This window comes from Episyrphus balteatus, chromosome 4 (genome assembly GCF_945859705.1).
Source record: "Episyrphus balteatus chromosome 4, idEpiBalt1.1, whole genome shotgun sequence".
In the NCBI taxonomy this organism is placed as follows: domain Eukaryota; kingdom Metazoa; phylum Arthropoda; class Insecta; order Diptera; family Syrphidae; genus Episyrphus; species Episyrphus balteatus.
In genome coordinates, this window is record NC_079137.1 from 47,336,558 (window position 1) to 47,353,711 (window position 17,154).

Sequence of the window (17,154 nt, forward strand, 5' to 3'; positions counted from 1 at the left end):
TATAATAATCAAACGCGCAAGACATATTCTTGTAGGAAATAGATTGTTCCACAAAAAATGTCTTAATAACTTTTTTCATTAATCTAACCATTCTAAAGATATTCGAGGTCAAAATTAAAAAAAAATTTAAAAACATTTTTTTCTTTTCAAAATTTTCTAATTCACTGAAAATTCATTATTTTCAAATAAGCAAGATATATTATTGTAGGGGCTTAAACGTTCTATAAAAAATTAAGTGGAATCAAATTGATAGCTTTAACCGTTTAAAAGATAATCGTATCCAAATCGCAATGCATACGGGTCATAAGAAAACTACTGAAATCAGTAGGCATATCTTCTAAACGGTTAAAGTAATCAATTTTTTTCAATGAATTTTTTATAGAACGTTTAAGCTCCTACAATAATATATCTTGCTTATTTGAAAATAATGAATTTTCAGTGAATTAGAAAATTTTGAAAAGAAAAAAATGTTTTTATAATTTTTTTAAATTTTGACCTCGAATATCTTTAGAATGGTTAGATTAATGAAAAAAGTTAACAACACATTTTTTGTGGAAAAATCTATTTCCTACAAGAATATGTCTTGCGAATTTGATTATTATAATTTTTCAATTTGTTACAAAATCAAGAACAAAAAACGAATTTTTTTCTCGATTTTTGGACCTCAAATATCTATTAAACGGTTAGATAAACAAAAGAAGTGTTTAAGGCCTTTTTTGTAGAGCGTTCGATTTCCCACAAGAATATGTAAAGAAATTTGCTAAAAAGTCGATTTAAAAAAAATGATTTTTTTTTTAGTAGAAGCTTGATATAAAAATGGAAAATTGCGAAGCGGAGGACCTTCCCACAAATATAAAGAATTCATTTTTGGTGTGTATATTCGAGAGGTGTCTAGCAATCGATTTTTCGGAGTACCAAATAAAAAAAAAAAAGAATTTCGATTTTTTTGACCCACCCTAATATATATGTCATTCATAAGTATTTTTTCGAAATACATATCAGTCTTAAGAAATTTGTTTTCAAAAAAAGTCTAAAAACCATATATGAAAAAATATTGAGCGTAGAAAAAAGATATTAGCCCCAGTCGAAAGGTAATATTTTAAAATTTCATTTGCTACCAAAATTGTTTTTCTAGGTTCTATAATTCGGGTGCTATGAAGAGTTTTTTTTTCGAAAATATCCGATTTTTCTGATTCCCAACTTCAGACTGAAATATCTTGAAATCCACAAAACCAATTTTCAAAATATTTGGCATACTTATAGAGCTCAATATAAGCTTTAATTTGATACTAGTCTCGTTGGTGTACGCCTTGTTCCCAGGCTCTCTATAGAAAAATGGGTCATCTCCTTTGGCACAAGTCCATTAACATTTGAAAGGTCGAGGAAATTAATTCACAGCAAACGAAATCAAAAATTTTCTCTGAATTTAGTTGATGACCAAATTTAATGAAATTAACCATTACTAACCATCGTTCAAAAATTGTAGTATTTTTTTCTTTTTCTCTAAATATAGTTGAAAAAAAAGTAAAAGAATTCAATTATTTATTTTTTTGTTTTGACTTTCTCAACTTCTTTTTTTACCATTTTTTACATGTAACTTTCGAGTTTTTATTTAAAAAATACAAACAAATTACCATCATCAATTAAAGATTAAACAGCGTGAGTTTTTTCTTCAATAATTAAAGATGTGTATCCTTTAAAATCATTACCTATTAATTAATCATTAAATTTAATTGAGTTTCAAAAAAAAAAAAATCTTTAACAACTCCCACATTGTTACTTTAAACCGCATAAGCTTGAAATTACGAGCTATTGCAAAACCAAAAAAAAAAAATCTCCTTCAATACATCGCTAAATCTATTGTTTTGATTAACATGAAGCTGATGAAAGTTAACCACCCACATCGTAATCATTGTTCATCGCCATCATCATCATCACCACCATTAAATAAATCGTTCAAAGCGTTGTAATCTATTCTTTTAAAAGAAAAACCAAAAAAAACAACTACCAAACAAAAATTTTCTAAAAAGGAACTTCGAAGACCTATTGAAAACGAAAATTGGATTTTATCCCATTATCCTTGCGTATACGTGTATCTCTCCACCCACCCACACCAACCCGTATCTGTGAAATTCCATCAACCAATTTAGACCCCATTCCCCTAAAAAAAAAAAAAAACCAGCATAATGCTTCTGCTTCCATTGAGTATTTATATAAATATATATGTACCTACCGATTCCGCGCACCCATTTTCCATCCACTTCCTTTGTACTCTGTACAATTTTCAAATATGCTCCTGCTTCACAAATTATTATTTATGAATATTATATTTTCAATTTTAAAGTGAATGCAAAACGAATTCCACGCTACACACTCACACACACACACACAAACACACAATTACCATCGCATTCAACCGCTATAATCCTGAATTGGTAGAGCAGGCAAAAGGATGGGATAAGAGGATATCGCTTTTTCGTAACGCGATATGAATCCATTTTAATTCCAAAACCGTAAAAGGCAACTGAAAGTACAGAGAAAAATAAATACGAAAATTCAAAAAAAAACAAAAAATGAAAAAAAATAAAATTAAAATAGTCGCCGCGAAAGGATTCACCAAAATCAAAGCTTCCCATGATGTTCACTCACGCACACACTCACACATAACGGATATCTCGAGGTTTATATGCTTTTGGTGTTTTAACTACTCCTGAATGGTATACATACATACATTATATTCCCGTTACTCGTATCTATGAAAAGGATTTTCATTAACATTTTAATCCGGGACCATTCATGGTCCTTTTAATGTGATATGGAAAATATAAGGTAGCTCGCTGTGTGAACGCTGATGATGGCTTTGAAGGCGCAAGCAATGAAATGAAATACCCCAGAGAAAGAGCCTTTTGTTTGGAATGGGCTATCAATGGTGATAGGTCGGCGGCGGCGGCGAATTGAGATGAACGGTTATATTCATGGGCGGCAGTTAAGAGGGAGACAAAGTCAAATGAATTAATTGCAAAGTAGAGATCCCTTGAGCGGGATAACCCGCATCATCGTGGTGGTGTTAAGCAAGGTGCCAGAGAGAGTCCACTTAAAGAAGAGAAAATTAAAATGAAAAAAAAAAAAAACAACAATAATCATTTCTTCAAAACAGCTTTTTTTTTAATGACCACTTTAATGCATGCAGCAAGGAATTGGTGTTGACAGTGGCAATATGGGGTCTTTGTTATCGAGTTGATCAAGTTTCATCGAGTTTCATTTCAACCTTTAATATGTTGTGGTTTTTCTTACCTATATAAAATTTTAAAATCATTGTCTCCTTCCCGTTGAAAAAATATTATAAATTCTTTCAAATTATGGGTCATTTGGAAAGTTAATGGCGTTTAAGCAACCAGTTGACACTCAAACGAGTAAACTAGTCATGAATATTAAAAAATATATCAAAGTGTAACTGTAATATTAAAGCTTTTTATTCAAAAAACACCGTTTTAAATTATGTTTTACAAAAAACCAAGTATGCCATTTAATTACTTGCATAAAAAGGTATTTTTAGAAAAAAATTTTCCAAAATCGTTAGAGCCGTTTTTTAAAAAATAATTTTTTATATATAAAAAATGTCTAACATTAAAAAAAAAAAAGTTGATAGCCATTTTAAAGAAATAATTAATTTACAAATAAAAACGAAATTTCAAAATTTTTCACCTACCCGTTTTCAAAAAATTGATTTTTCAAAAAAAAAAAATTTTTAATATTTTTTAAAAATCCAAAAATGCACTTTTTGAAAATTTACCGTTAGTTTTGGTCATAAAAAAAAATTTTCAATTTCCCATCTAGGGAATCACCAAAAAGTGCTAACTACCAAGTCTGAAGAAAATCACTTCACTCTTTTAGGCTGTAGCTCGAGCAGTGGCGTATTGAGGGGGGCTTGAGCCCCCTGAGCCTTCAAGATTATGTTATTTTTTAGCTAATTTCATCATAATGTATATGGTTGACTGAAACTTGTTCGTAAATCTTATAGATTTAGAGGCAGCTCAGATGCTCGAGCCCCCTCCAAATTCTGAAACGGCTTTTTGTGTTTGTTTGGGTAAGAGCCTTAGCTGACTTTGTGGGGTGGGGTATTTTTTTCGGATTTTAGTCCAATTCGGAATTCTTCAGATCATTTTTTTGGTGTAATACGTTCGAATAACATCATAATATATTTCTCAAAGCTTTTGGAAATAGAAATTTTTGATATCTCCAATTCTTATTTGGAATTTGGATTAAAAAAGCAACATATTACGAAAAAATATATATTTCGGATTCAATATCAAAAATAATTTCATTGAAAATAAGTTTTTTTCGACTTCACTTTCTGCATTTCACTTAAGGGGGGATTTCCATAGCATTTTAATGGAAGATGGTTGACTAATTGTTGTATAACTTTTGCAGTTTATAAGATAATCTTATGAAACGTACTTTTTTGAAAAGGTAATAAACGTACGAATATTTTTGCATCATTTAAATTTTAGAAACATTTCTTGTGCGATTTTTATAAGGATCGAAAATGATTTTTTTCCTGCAAATTTAGATTGAATCAGAATTTTGTTTGGGGCACCGTTGTTTATAAACTTTTTATTTTTTTTTTTTTTGTTTTATAATGATCAAATGTGTTTTCATGCAATACGCGAAACAGATTTTTTTTTTTTTTTTTTTTATTAGAAAAAAAGCTTTGTTAATTTGTTGTAATTTCATGTTTTTTTACTCACTCTTCTTAGAATAACTTTACCGTTTATTAGTGTTTTTAGATGAAACAAAAAGAAAACAATAAAGGGAAATTAGGAGAATCCAATAAAATTTCTAAAATTTAATTTGAAGTTAGTTTGAACGGTTAATTTGAAGGAAAGGTGTCAAAATGCACTTTTTTAGCATTTTGGTCGTGGGGCAAAGCGTGATTATTTTTTAAAATGTTTTTGTATTTTTTAATGAGAAGTTAATAAAGTTGTTCATGCAACCCGTTTGCCAAAAAAAAATATTTTTTTTATTTACACACTAAAAATTTGATTTTAATAAACCAATATTTGCATTCTGTTTTTGAGGAAGGGGCAGTCAAAGCATCCACAATTTATTTTTATTATTTTTTTTCATTATATTTCAAATCAGTTTCAAAAAAAAAATATATATTTTTGCTCACAGTATTTTTAATATAAATAGTTGAAAAAGTGTCTATTTTAGCTTTTTTTACTTTGAAAATTCCATTGATCACGCACACATGCAAATTTAGTTCAAAAATTTGCCACGCATAAGCTGGCGCTGATGAACTCTTTTTTTCTGTTCTTTTCTATTTATTGAAAAAAAACTTGCTCTTGCGCTCTCATTTTCTCGTTATATTTTGTTTTTGTTTTTTGTGTTTACATAATATGTACTTTTTTTTTTTTTTGTTTCCTATTTCCTCACTCAGGCAGGCAGAAATCATTCATGAAATTATGAAGATGCTGCAGAGAGTAGGTAGATAGTAGATATTTTTTGCAAGATCATTATCTTTTGTTTTCAAAAAGGGTTGTTTTGTTCTTGTTGACTCTTGGGTTTTTTCTAACAATTCATTTCGTGTTTATAATATCGCACCCGCGGTTGCGAGTTGACACTTTTGGGTTTTTTTTTTTTTGGTGTCAGCGAAATTCTTTGCATTGTGTAATATTCACATCGCTCGTGCGGGGATATAGGTAAAGGATTAGATATGTGGTATGCATTTGTTTGTGTGTAAAAATGTGTATTGACATTTGACATGTGCTTGTGCACAATGATTGATTTCTATATTTAGGTTGATTTCTTTGTTGTATTGTTTATTATACTACACTCGCGCGTGCGTGCGGGGTTATATAATATAAATATATCGTTTTGTTTTTCATAGTCTTTGTTTATATGTTGCGGATTCGGTTTTTTTTTGTAGGTTTGTAGGTATAATAGTTATACTTTCGCGGGGGAATGTGTAAAGGGTTATATAAGTGTATTTGTGGTTAGAATGCACCTGATGGTATTTATAGAAATAGTTTTGAATAGGTGAAGATGCTCAGTATGTTTCCTTAGCAAAAACAAAGTTTTTAAAATTACACCTACTGAGGAAACAAGCAAAAAAGTAGCTAATGCCTATCTGAATTTATAAATAAAATATCAGTTTGAAAAAATAGATCATTTTTTTTTTCAAAGTGTTGAGCTTGAAAATTATTTTTGAAAACTTCCCTAAACTTTGATTACATAGTTGAAAAATTAATTTCAAGGTTTAAAAAAAAGTAACTTATAAGTTACACTGGTCAACAAGCTTTTTGCCACAAGAACCAAAATATACTTTTCTATATGTTTTTGATATGCTGAACTCGAATCTGAAGTCAGAAAATGTTTATTGGCCTCCGTTTTTGAAATATTACCGTTAGAAAATACCGAAAAACGTCATTTTGGCTGTTTTCGAGGTTATGTTTTTATGTGGGGTAGTTCCTTATGAAAAAATTTGTAACGGTTCCTATAAGAACTGGTTTTATTCTTTCAAAAAATGTTTAAATCTTTAGGATATCTTTTTTACTTCCCGAGATATTTAAAATTTAAGGAGTGGTCTTTGACTCAGAAATAGCACTGGCCAAACAAATTAAACTTTTTTTGCCACAAGAACCAAAATATACTTTTTTAAAGGTTTTTGAGTTGCTGAACTCGAATGCGCAATCAGAAAAATGCTATTGGCAACAAATTTGTTTATAATGAATTACCCCACATAAAAACAGAAGCTAGAAAAGAGCCAAAATGACGTTTTTCAGCATTTTATAACTGTTATATCTCAAAAACGGAGGCCAATCAAATTTTTTTTGACTTCAGATTCGAGTTCAGCATATCAAAAACCTATAGAAAAGTATATCTTGGTTCTTGTGGCAAAAAAAAAGTTCAATTTTGTTGACCAGTGTTATTAATGCTGCCTTATTTTTGTTTCCTAATAATGTAGGTATAGGTAAATAAAAAACAAAATCGATTCAACTGAGTTCATTGCATTGGTGACTCTAAAAAAATCTTTATTAAAAAGGTGTTGAAAGTAAATTGGATTGATATCGAGTCCATCCTCAAACAACATATAGATAAGAACCTAAACATTCTATATATTGTAAGTAAATACATTTCCATGTCAGCCGGCACGCGCGTGTGCGAGATAAAAAATTGCTCAACGAAGAACAACTGAAAAGTGAGCAAGAACCTGAAAACCAATCCTTCTGCGCATCTACTCATATTTTTATACAAACTACACAAAGGATACTGTCAAGTATATTATATCAATGCACCCATATAACACATCCTCTACCTGCTTCTCCGCTGAACAACTATAATTATTATTATAATGCAAAAAATTTCTCTGATACACAAAAAACTCAAATGCCATCCACAACAGCAACATGGAAACAAGTTTTCATTTCAAAAATAAATAGGTATACACTCCAGAAATCTTTCATGAAAATATTGAATTTCAAACCAGTTTTCGTCCACAAACACCATATCCATATAAAGATCTATGTAGTATACCTACATCCATTTGCATGTCACCCCGCACGCGTGAGTGCGATGGCGATCTCACAAAGAGACAATGAATGAAAACAGAGATGGCAAAAATTGGATTTTTTTTGATTTCCTACATTTGTTACGTCTACTACATAAATGAGGTAGTTAACGTAGTTTAATGTAGTTAACGTAATTAAATGTAGCAGACGTAGCGCTAGACGTCAAAATGTAGTTTGAAATGCCAATTTTACCACCAAATTGTCAAAGTCTTATTCAAATCGAAATACATAGCTGTGATAGTGTAAATTTGAATAGAATATTTGAAACCAGATGGACTTGGGGTGGTTTCTTTGAAAAGGTTTTACTTTACGAAACCAAATTCTCACGAAAACACAGCTATTTTTTTTTAAATATTTTTGAAATATAACGTTTTTTATGTAGTTATTGCACGTAGCAAATGTAGGTAGTACATGAAACAAATCAAGCGAGTAGTTTATTCGATTAACTACGCGTAGTTAACCGAGTAGATTACCTGACGTAATCTACTCTGCCATCTCTGAATGAAAACCATAACCAACATCCTGAGAGTAAAAAACCAGAGAATTCGATGGCGAGAGAGCGAAACACATTCACTAATACACACAAATGCTTTTACATGAGATTTGACTTTGCTGAAAAAGGGAACCCAGTCTTAACCGAGTAGATTACCTGACGTAATCTACTCTGCCATCTCTGAATGAAAACCATAACCAACATCCTGAGAGTAAAAAACCAGAGAATTCGATGGCGAGAGAGCGAAACACATTCACTAATACACACAAATGCTTTTACATGAGATTTGACTTTGCTGAAAAAGGGAACCCAGTCTTAACCGAGTAGATTACCTGACGTAATCTACTCTGCCATCTCTGAATGAAAACCATAACCAACATCCTGAGAGTAAAAAACCAGAGAATTCGATGGCGAGAGAGCGAAACACATTCACTAATACACACAAATGCTTTTACATGAGATTTGACTTTGCTGAAAAAGGGAACCCAGTCTTAAGCGCATTTACTTGCCGAAAGTGAAATAAGATGTTCTGCATTTTTCACTCATTTAGATTTTCTGATCGAATTCAATTCACTTTGTTTCTATTCGTGAATTTTGTTTCTTTTTCAATGAATCTGTAATTTTTGGACAAAATATTATCAAAACTTATATTTTAATTATTTTGTAATGTTTATTTGTTGTTTATTTAATACAAAATGCTTAAAACACCATAAGGCATGAAGTATCAGAATTCAACACTGCCTCTGTGTTTGCCGTCCGCAGTTCTCCAGGCACCCTGGGAATTTGCGCACTGCCTCTGTGTTTGCAACTTTATTCGCTTTACGCTTTACCTAATGTTTTGCATTTCAATTACATATTTGATTTGTCTCTCAAAATGTGTCTTCTTATTTTTTCTTTATGCTTTTTTTCCATTAAATTTGCCGATAAAATTGCATCCAGCAGCAATAATTATAACTTCAGAAACAAAATAAAAATGGAGGATTCTTCAGTTTGACAGATCGAAGCAATTTCAAAGTTTTCGAAATCGATCTAAATGAAGAATATGATATTTTATTTCACGTGAAATTGAATTTATTCAATTTACTTTCGGTCGAATTGCGAAACATGGGCGTTTACATCGAAAATAGTGATGACTGATGAGTATAGCTCAAAAACTACACGTAATAGGAATAAATCAGTAAACAGTTTTGAATTCAGACCATGACAAAGATCGAAAAAATTAAATGTTTTTTAAAGGATGACTCAACTTTTTATTGTTTGTGTATGCTTGGGCCACAAGAACTTTGAAAAATAGGAGAGCAGTTAAATGCTACTATGCCAATTTTAGAACTACAGCAGAGCGCTTCGCTCTCGATCAAAAATGAATAAATTAGAGAGAACATTTTTTTGTGAATTTACCCTCAAAAAAATGTTTGAAAAATTTTCCAGCCCCCTCCAAATTTTTTTCTGGATACGCCACTGAGCTCGAGGTATATACAGACAGACAGACAGACAGACAGAATTGCCGGACCCACTTTTTTGGCATTCTCCATCATCGTAATGTCATATAAAATTGTTATCTCGAGTTCGATTTTTTTTACGAATCCTAAACTTGCCCTATAGTACCTATATAGCAAGTAAAAACAATATCAATTTAACATTTTTTAAATATCAGCCAAAAATGCTCTATAAAATGTGTTTTATGATATTTAAAATGTTAAAACAACATTTTTATTATCAGGATGATATTTAAATGCCACATTTTGAAATTTTTTTTTTTTGATATTTTATAATCATTTTTTCATATCAATTTCTCATTCCAAATTGTTGAAAAATATTAAATAAAAAATTCTTAATGTGTACTAATTTAAAGGTGCTTTGATCGACAATAATGATTGGGAGAAAATAACAAAACAATTATATCACCTATAATAGAAAAAATAATATCACCACTATTTTGTAAAGAATATTGACTTTCAGTAATGTTTTGAAAAAAGAAAGAAAATACTTAAAATAATAAAAATAATAAAAATAATAAAAAAGAAAAAGAAAGAAATAGATTTCATTATAATAAACTAAAACGTATAATCTAGTCAACATTGATATTTTAACTGTTAAAGTGAAATTTTCACTATCCACCTTAAATTAAAAATAGAAAGTTTTAGGAAGTTTTGAGAAGCAAGGACGAGAACCTTCGCAGACATTCTCAAATTTCGAAATTTAGGTATAAAATGGCAGTGTGGACACCGACCGGAGGCCAGAGGAAAATCGTTAGTAGTAAATACATAAAGTGACTTAAAAGTTTGTTTGTTTAAGCGAAATAAAGTGTATTTTTATTTGAACGGAAAGTAAAGGTGGAATATAAGTAAACGAAATAAGTTTTATTGTGAACTCTGAAAAAAAACATTACAATATCACATAATTGCAGATAAATCCTAGTATGCAGATCGTCATAAATTTAAGCTTCCATATCAAATACAAATTTCTTTCAAAAATTTATCCCAGCTAAAATTTATTTAAGAATTTCAGTCGGGAGGGTATTCAGCTAGAAAATCACAAATTTGATACTGACTGCATATTTTCTGTATGTCACAATTTAGCAGACGAAATAAAAGTCAAGAAAAAATGGAGAAAAAAAATTCAGCTAAAATGTATCTCACGTTACATTCAGAAAAATATCCAATCAAATAAATAGATATTTTTTGTCAATTTTGGTATAAATTGATATGAAAAATACTGTCCATGAATATGTTACATTCCCATAACTTTCATAGTTACCATAAGTAAAACAATTTTGTTTTTTTATAGCATTTGCTTAGAATATATTAAATTCTGTTGGTAACTCACGTTACATTAATCGGACACAAAGGTTTTTAGATTATGACAGTAGGAAGTTTTTCTGGCAATTTTAGAATCTTAATTTATTTTTTAATGAAGATTCCATACAAAACAAAATTACAAACTTTCAAAATTAGTCACAAAACCAACATTTTTGTTCAATATTTCGATGTAAAATTTGAAATAGAATACTTAGGTCCATTTTCTTCACTCGGAGTTGAACATAACTTGAGAATTTTTAATATAAAAATTCTCAAGTTTTGTTCAACTCCGAGTGAAGAAAATGGACCTTAGGTTACTACTTACTTAGGTTACTAACGTTACATTAATTTAGCAACTCAAATTACCTGCAATTCATTGTTATAGTTACATCACTAAAGAATAGATGTATTTTCACTAAAGTTATTTTAAAATAGAATATTGTGTATTCAACCCATAGCCCGACTCAAGATAACCCGACTCATCGCAACTCGACTTAGGTAGGCGTGCATATACTCTTTACTCTGCTCAAGGGCTATGGGTTGAATCGGGCTGTCGTGAGTCGGGGTGTACAAAGTCGTGTTGTCGTGAGTCCTGCTGCTAAGTGTTATTTATTCGTTACAACGAAACTAATACTGCTGTTCAAAAGTGCCCCTTTCATGTTTAAAGCTGCCTCATAAATGGGGCACTTTTAAACATAACAGCCTATATTGGGTTCAATGTTACTGTTCGATGTTAGTAAACTTTACAGATCAAGAAAACGAATATATTTCGTTCAAGCCGTTGCGAAAGGAAAAAATGTTCAAATGTGCCCCACTCTCCCCTATTATTTTAAAATAATAGGTCTAACGCTTTTGAAGAAATCATTTAACCAATTTTTTTTGATTTAAATAATTGCTTTTTTTCTATTATCGTTTAAATATGTAGAATCATCAATTTTTTTTTATTTTATCAAGCTTAAAAATCGTTTATTAAATTTTTTTTTCTCAAAGAAATTTCATATTCCACACATCTACAATTCTCTTTTTATTAATCAATTCTTTCAGAAACAACTACTCCATCTGGATTTGAAACGTTTTTATCAAATTGAAAGTGGCTTTCCCGATCAAAACCAACTTTTGAAAGAGAAATTATTGGGGCCTTGAAAATTCGTCCATATCCAAAAAGCGAGATATGTTCAATAATAATCGTTTTCCAATACCAACACCATTACCAAACTACGACTATGATGGTGACTATGAACGAAACAGTCCACCACCACCAAATTATTATCATCAGCGTCAGCGTTATACTCGTCGCCATGAACGCCTTTCAAATCAGCAGCAGCGTCACCACCAACACCACAACTATTTTGATCGAATGGATAATAATCACAACCAAAATCACTCGAAACAAACTCAATTGACAATCGGGGACCCGAATACAGCTCGCTCAGAATACGAATACGATGGTGGCCATTGGTATGGCAACAACTATCCACCACAACAACGCCCACCAATAATGCTACAGCAGCTGCCACCATCATCAGTTTTGATGGGGGATCCTGATGGGTTGTTGGGTGGTGGTGTCAGAGGAGGACAAGGAGACATTGGCAAAACGGTGGCGATTACAAAACCATCGATTAAAGGCAGTAAACGGAATTATCGGACCAAAGCAAAAGCTTTCATAATTGAGTTCCTGCAGGAGGCTTCGCTGCACGGATTTATCTATCTATCCAAAGTGGGACTTCATTTTGTTGAAAGGTATGGAAAACGAACTCAATTTTTATATAGTATATATGTCCTGTCCTTCGTGTTTGTCTCTGTGAATTTTTGAAATGGCAGGATTTGCAAAATATTTGTCACTAGCCGCTGTCGCTGTCGTAGTCATCTTCTCCAGCAGCACCGGTTTTATAAGGATTTTGAAGACCCCTCGGATTCTATTCGAATTCGAAGTGTCTCTATGTCTGATGGTCCGATGATGATGATGATGGCTATGGCAATGATTTGAGAGAATGGATATAGAGAGATGCTTTCAAATCATTCGACGATTGAACGTTTTGTGTTTGGAAGGTTTTAACGAATTTTCTATGTGTTGGCAGTTTTCGTTGTGTTCCATCTCTCTAAAACTCTGGAAATTTAGTGAAAATCCAAAATCTGCGCGAATTGACTGCTATGCCATTCGAAGGGATTATGTCTATTTTGAAGATTTGTTGTTTATAAATCGCCTTTTGCTTTAGTCTTCTGGGTGGTGGTGGATAAAGTGAGATTGAGTGTTTATTTGAGAGAGATGTTTTTTTGTTGTAATCAACTATTATTTTGTAGGAGGTCCATTTTCTGAATTGAAAATAATTTTCGGTTTTTTTGCTTTTGTTTTGGAAATATTTCGATTAAAATAGTCTCTATAGGCTTAAGGACTCGCAGAGATATGCATAGGGATTATGTTGATTGCAAAACAGTTTTTGGGTATATTTTATCCTATCTATCGGATAGATGGATTTTAAATTGATATTTTGGAGAATTTTACATTTTCTATGAAGATAATCTTGAATCATTTTGAAATGAAAATGTATAGATTAATAGTTTTTTTTTTTTTTTTGTGTTTTAGATTATTGTTTTGATGATGATTATTTATTGATGAAAATGTGTCAAATAAAATGGATTTTCAATAAGCTTTTTGTATTGAAAATTATTTTCTTTTGTGGGTAACTAAGTGTGGCGATTAAAAATTTAAATTACAATAGTTAACAATGTCGAAACTGAAATTTCCAATTTAGTCTACCAAATGCGATATTTTATAATAGTCGGATAAGGACATACCTACAAATGAGAATATTTTCTTGTTAGGTACTTTTTAAAGTTTCATTTCATTTCATAGTTAATATAAAAAAGAGAATCCGCTAAGAGTATAATGGTCAGGTGTTACAAATTTGGATTTTAGTCTGTCATAAAACATTTACAAAAATATCCTTAAAATAGATATTAACAATCGAAATATACTAAGAATTTGTGTGTGTAAAAACAAAATTATTAAAACATTAAACAAAAATTGTACTTAAATTCGATAATGTTAAGAATTTATACCATTTATAATTTCGAATTACATTAATATTTATATGAAAAGTTGGGTCACTGTGGTGTATGCGTAATTGTTTTTTTTTTATTGAAAATTAAATAAATTTAAAAAAATGCAGGACTGTGCCGAATGAACTTGCTCTTTTCTAAGAGTTCAACTTGCTTAAATTTTTTAATTTTCTTATAGTCATAGAAATTTGTTAAATTTACGAGTACTTACATAAATGTATATGAAAATTGAAGAAAAAAAAAACATACAATTCGTTTAATAAAGGAAAAAACAACTTTTAAGAAACATGAGTTTAAAATCCAAGAAAGAATGGAACTCGACTTCTTGTATTAAGATGCATTTTTAGAAAAAAAAAATTAAAAAAAACTTAATTTTAATAAATATTTTATTGAAAAAAAAATAAATAAATAAAACTGACGTTTTTTAACAATTTTAACCTAATAACAAAATTTGCAAAAAAAATTCAATGTCCGGTTTTAGAAAATTTAAACAAAAAAACATTAAATACAATATTACATACATTAAAATTGTGCATTAAAGAAACTTTGTTTGAATTTTTTACTTTTAAAATTTACAGTGAATGAAGAAATTATAAATTATAAAATTTTATTTGTACATTTAAGCCTTATACATACGGTGACCATATTTCTAGGAACGAAACCCGGGACAGATACAAAATTCGTTTCATCGTTTTCAAAATATTGATTTAAAAAATTATATTTTTAAAAATGAATTTTCATAATTATTCCTAATTTTGAGGTCTAGGTTTCTTAAATGGATTTAATGGAACATTTTCGTTGAAATCATTTAAGTCGTTTACAAAGAAGTCAAAAATGAAAAAAAAAAACGGTTTCGTAATAAGTACTGTTGAAAATAACTTCTTTATCAAAATCGTGACAGCTGATTTTTAACATTTTAATTTTATTTAAAACGACTTTGAAGTTGTGTAATCTTTAATTCGACTTTTGACATGCCTCTAAAAGTTTTGGAATTTAGCTGGGTTCTTAACTTTTCCATATGTTGTTCATTATTCGAAAAAAAAATTTTTCTAGAGTAATTTTTTAAGCTAATTATTTTATCCCCGGAAAATAAGAAAAACCAATCACTTTTTCCTTACAATGAAATTAAAATTTTGAATTAAAAATCAGGGAATTTGCAAATACGGGACAATCATGGGGCAAATTTTAAAATACGGGACACTTATACGTCCCGGGTTTCTTAAATAAAAACCCGGGACAAGCTATAGAAAAAGGGGCAGTCCCGGGTAAACCGGGACGGATGGTCACCGTACTTATACATGAATTTGTATAGACAAATTCTTGAAAATTGAATACCCTACCTTCTGTTAGTCATGATTTCCAAAAATAGTATTTGCATCAAAACATAGACATTGATTAAAAACTGACACTTGAAATTGACTGACAGACCACCAGGTGGTCCTGTCAAAAAAGGTAAAAGTTCTCACTTGTTTTCGGTAACCTTTCTAAAAATGATGATTTTTAAATAGAATAAAATTCTATTTGATTTATATTTTAGCGTTATGTGCTGATCCATAATATTTTAGAAAAAATATTATTTTTTGAATAAAATATCATTGAAATTCAAAAAGAATTTTTTTCAAGAGTTTGCCGCTTTGTAGACCATTAGCAACGCATTGTTGTAAGGATCAAAATATTAAATATTTTGCTCCTATCCAATTTTACCCCTTTTTAACAAATATTTCTAGCATAAAATTTTAAACGTTTTATGTCTTATGTCTATGTCTTTTATGACTCCTTAAAATAACAAACACAAAAGATAGAGGTGAACAATTGTTTCAGAAATCATTTTCTGCATATTTTAACTTTGTTGTCTCGTATCTTTTTTGGTAGTAACTTAAGGGACCTAGAACATGAAATGTTGAAAATTTTATTCTAGCATGGCAAATTAAAAAAAAAAAAAAACAATTCTACTATTAGTATAAAGGACGCTGCTTGCAACATTTCGTGTTCTATTTCAGTGTTGTTAAGTGAATCTTTTTTTAGCTGCAAAAATCCAATCCAATTCTGTTAGGTAAATCATTTTAAACAGAATTGGAGAGTCTTGCTAAAGTTTATCGATATTTTAATTTTTTTTTTCATTTAAAATATATATTTATATGGGGATCTTTGTAATTCTAAACAACTTGAGCGTGGGTTTGAATTCTCTACGGTTTATTAAATCATATTTTTTATTTTACAAATTTGAGCTTTGACTAACTTTAGAAACTGCAGTTAAATCATATAATAAACACATGAAAGGAAAGTGCACATTAATGTTCCCAAAGATATTAAATTCAACAACTTTTTCAAACTCTTGCATTCGAAAAACAAGCAATCAAAAAGCTTATAAGAAACTTTGTTTTTTTTTTTTTTTACAACATAACATTTCCCGTCTTCATATACGCCACTCAAAAAAATTTAAATCTTCAACGATTATAAAAAAAAAAAAAAAAAAAAAACAAACTCGAGATCATCCTATATCCAGAGACAAGAGGAAACGGTTTTGTGTCCTCCAGGAGCATAATATCTTCTATGCTGCGCACATAGTGTGCAATTATTTCATTCGAAAATAAAATTAAAAAAAAAAGAATCAAAAGAACTAAGCAAATTTGCATTTTTCTAACGGACGATGGACGCAAAAACATATAAAAAAAAAATATCCCAATCGCACATCATACTATTATACTTTATACACAACACATACATGAATAGTATACAGCGGCATCAGTGGACGTTGTTGGGTTGGGATTGGGATAAAGCAAGGACGAGCGTTTCACGAAAAATCTCAGTGCCAACGGTGGAATGGGGAGATGAATTAATGTGTACATTTTTCAGCCCCCCTCTCGTTCTTTTGCTGAGTCCACACAGATGAATGAGGAGTCGAGACTCGAGAGCAGAGTGAAATGAATAAACTTTTGTCCTTAGACAGCACGCCACTTCATCTAGGGAAACATTACCCAAAAAAAAAAAAAAATAACAAGATACCAAAAAAAAAAAAGGATGAGTACTTTTTTTTATGAATTTTTATAATGCGAGTTAGAGAGAGTGTACGGCCGAGGCCAGGTCTATGGGCCATTTAACTGTAGTTCGGGTTATAGCAAGGATATCCCTTAAAACATTTTGACACTCTAAGAGGGCAACCAACTTTCAGACTGAGCCTTTTCCTCCATCTCCTCTATCTGGTTGCCTCAGCCAGAATAATGGGCGTGTC

The 17,154-nt window shown here is 30.4% G+C and overlaps 1 protein-coding gene across 5 annotated transcripts in view; it reads left to right on the plus strand.

Annotated features, from left to right (window-relative positions):
- The first annotated feature begins 11,959 nt into the window (after positions 1-11,959).
- The window catches only part of LOC129917915 (sodium channel protein Nach), a 90,450-nt gene continuing 85,255 nt past the window's right edge, over positions 11,960-17,154 (plus strand). For all 5 annotated transcript variants that reach the window (XM_055998143.1, XM_055998141.1, XM_055998144.1 and 2 more), the window contains exon 1: positions 11,960-12,602. In XM_055998143.1, coding sequence (XP_055854118.1) covers positions 12,034-12,602 — 569 coding nt within the window. In that variant the 5' untranslated portion in view covers positions 11,960-12,033. The remainder of the gene's footprint in view (positions 12,603-17,154) is intronic.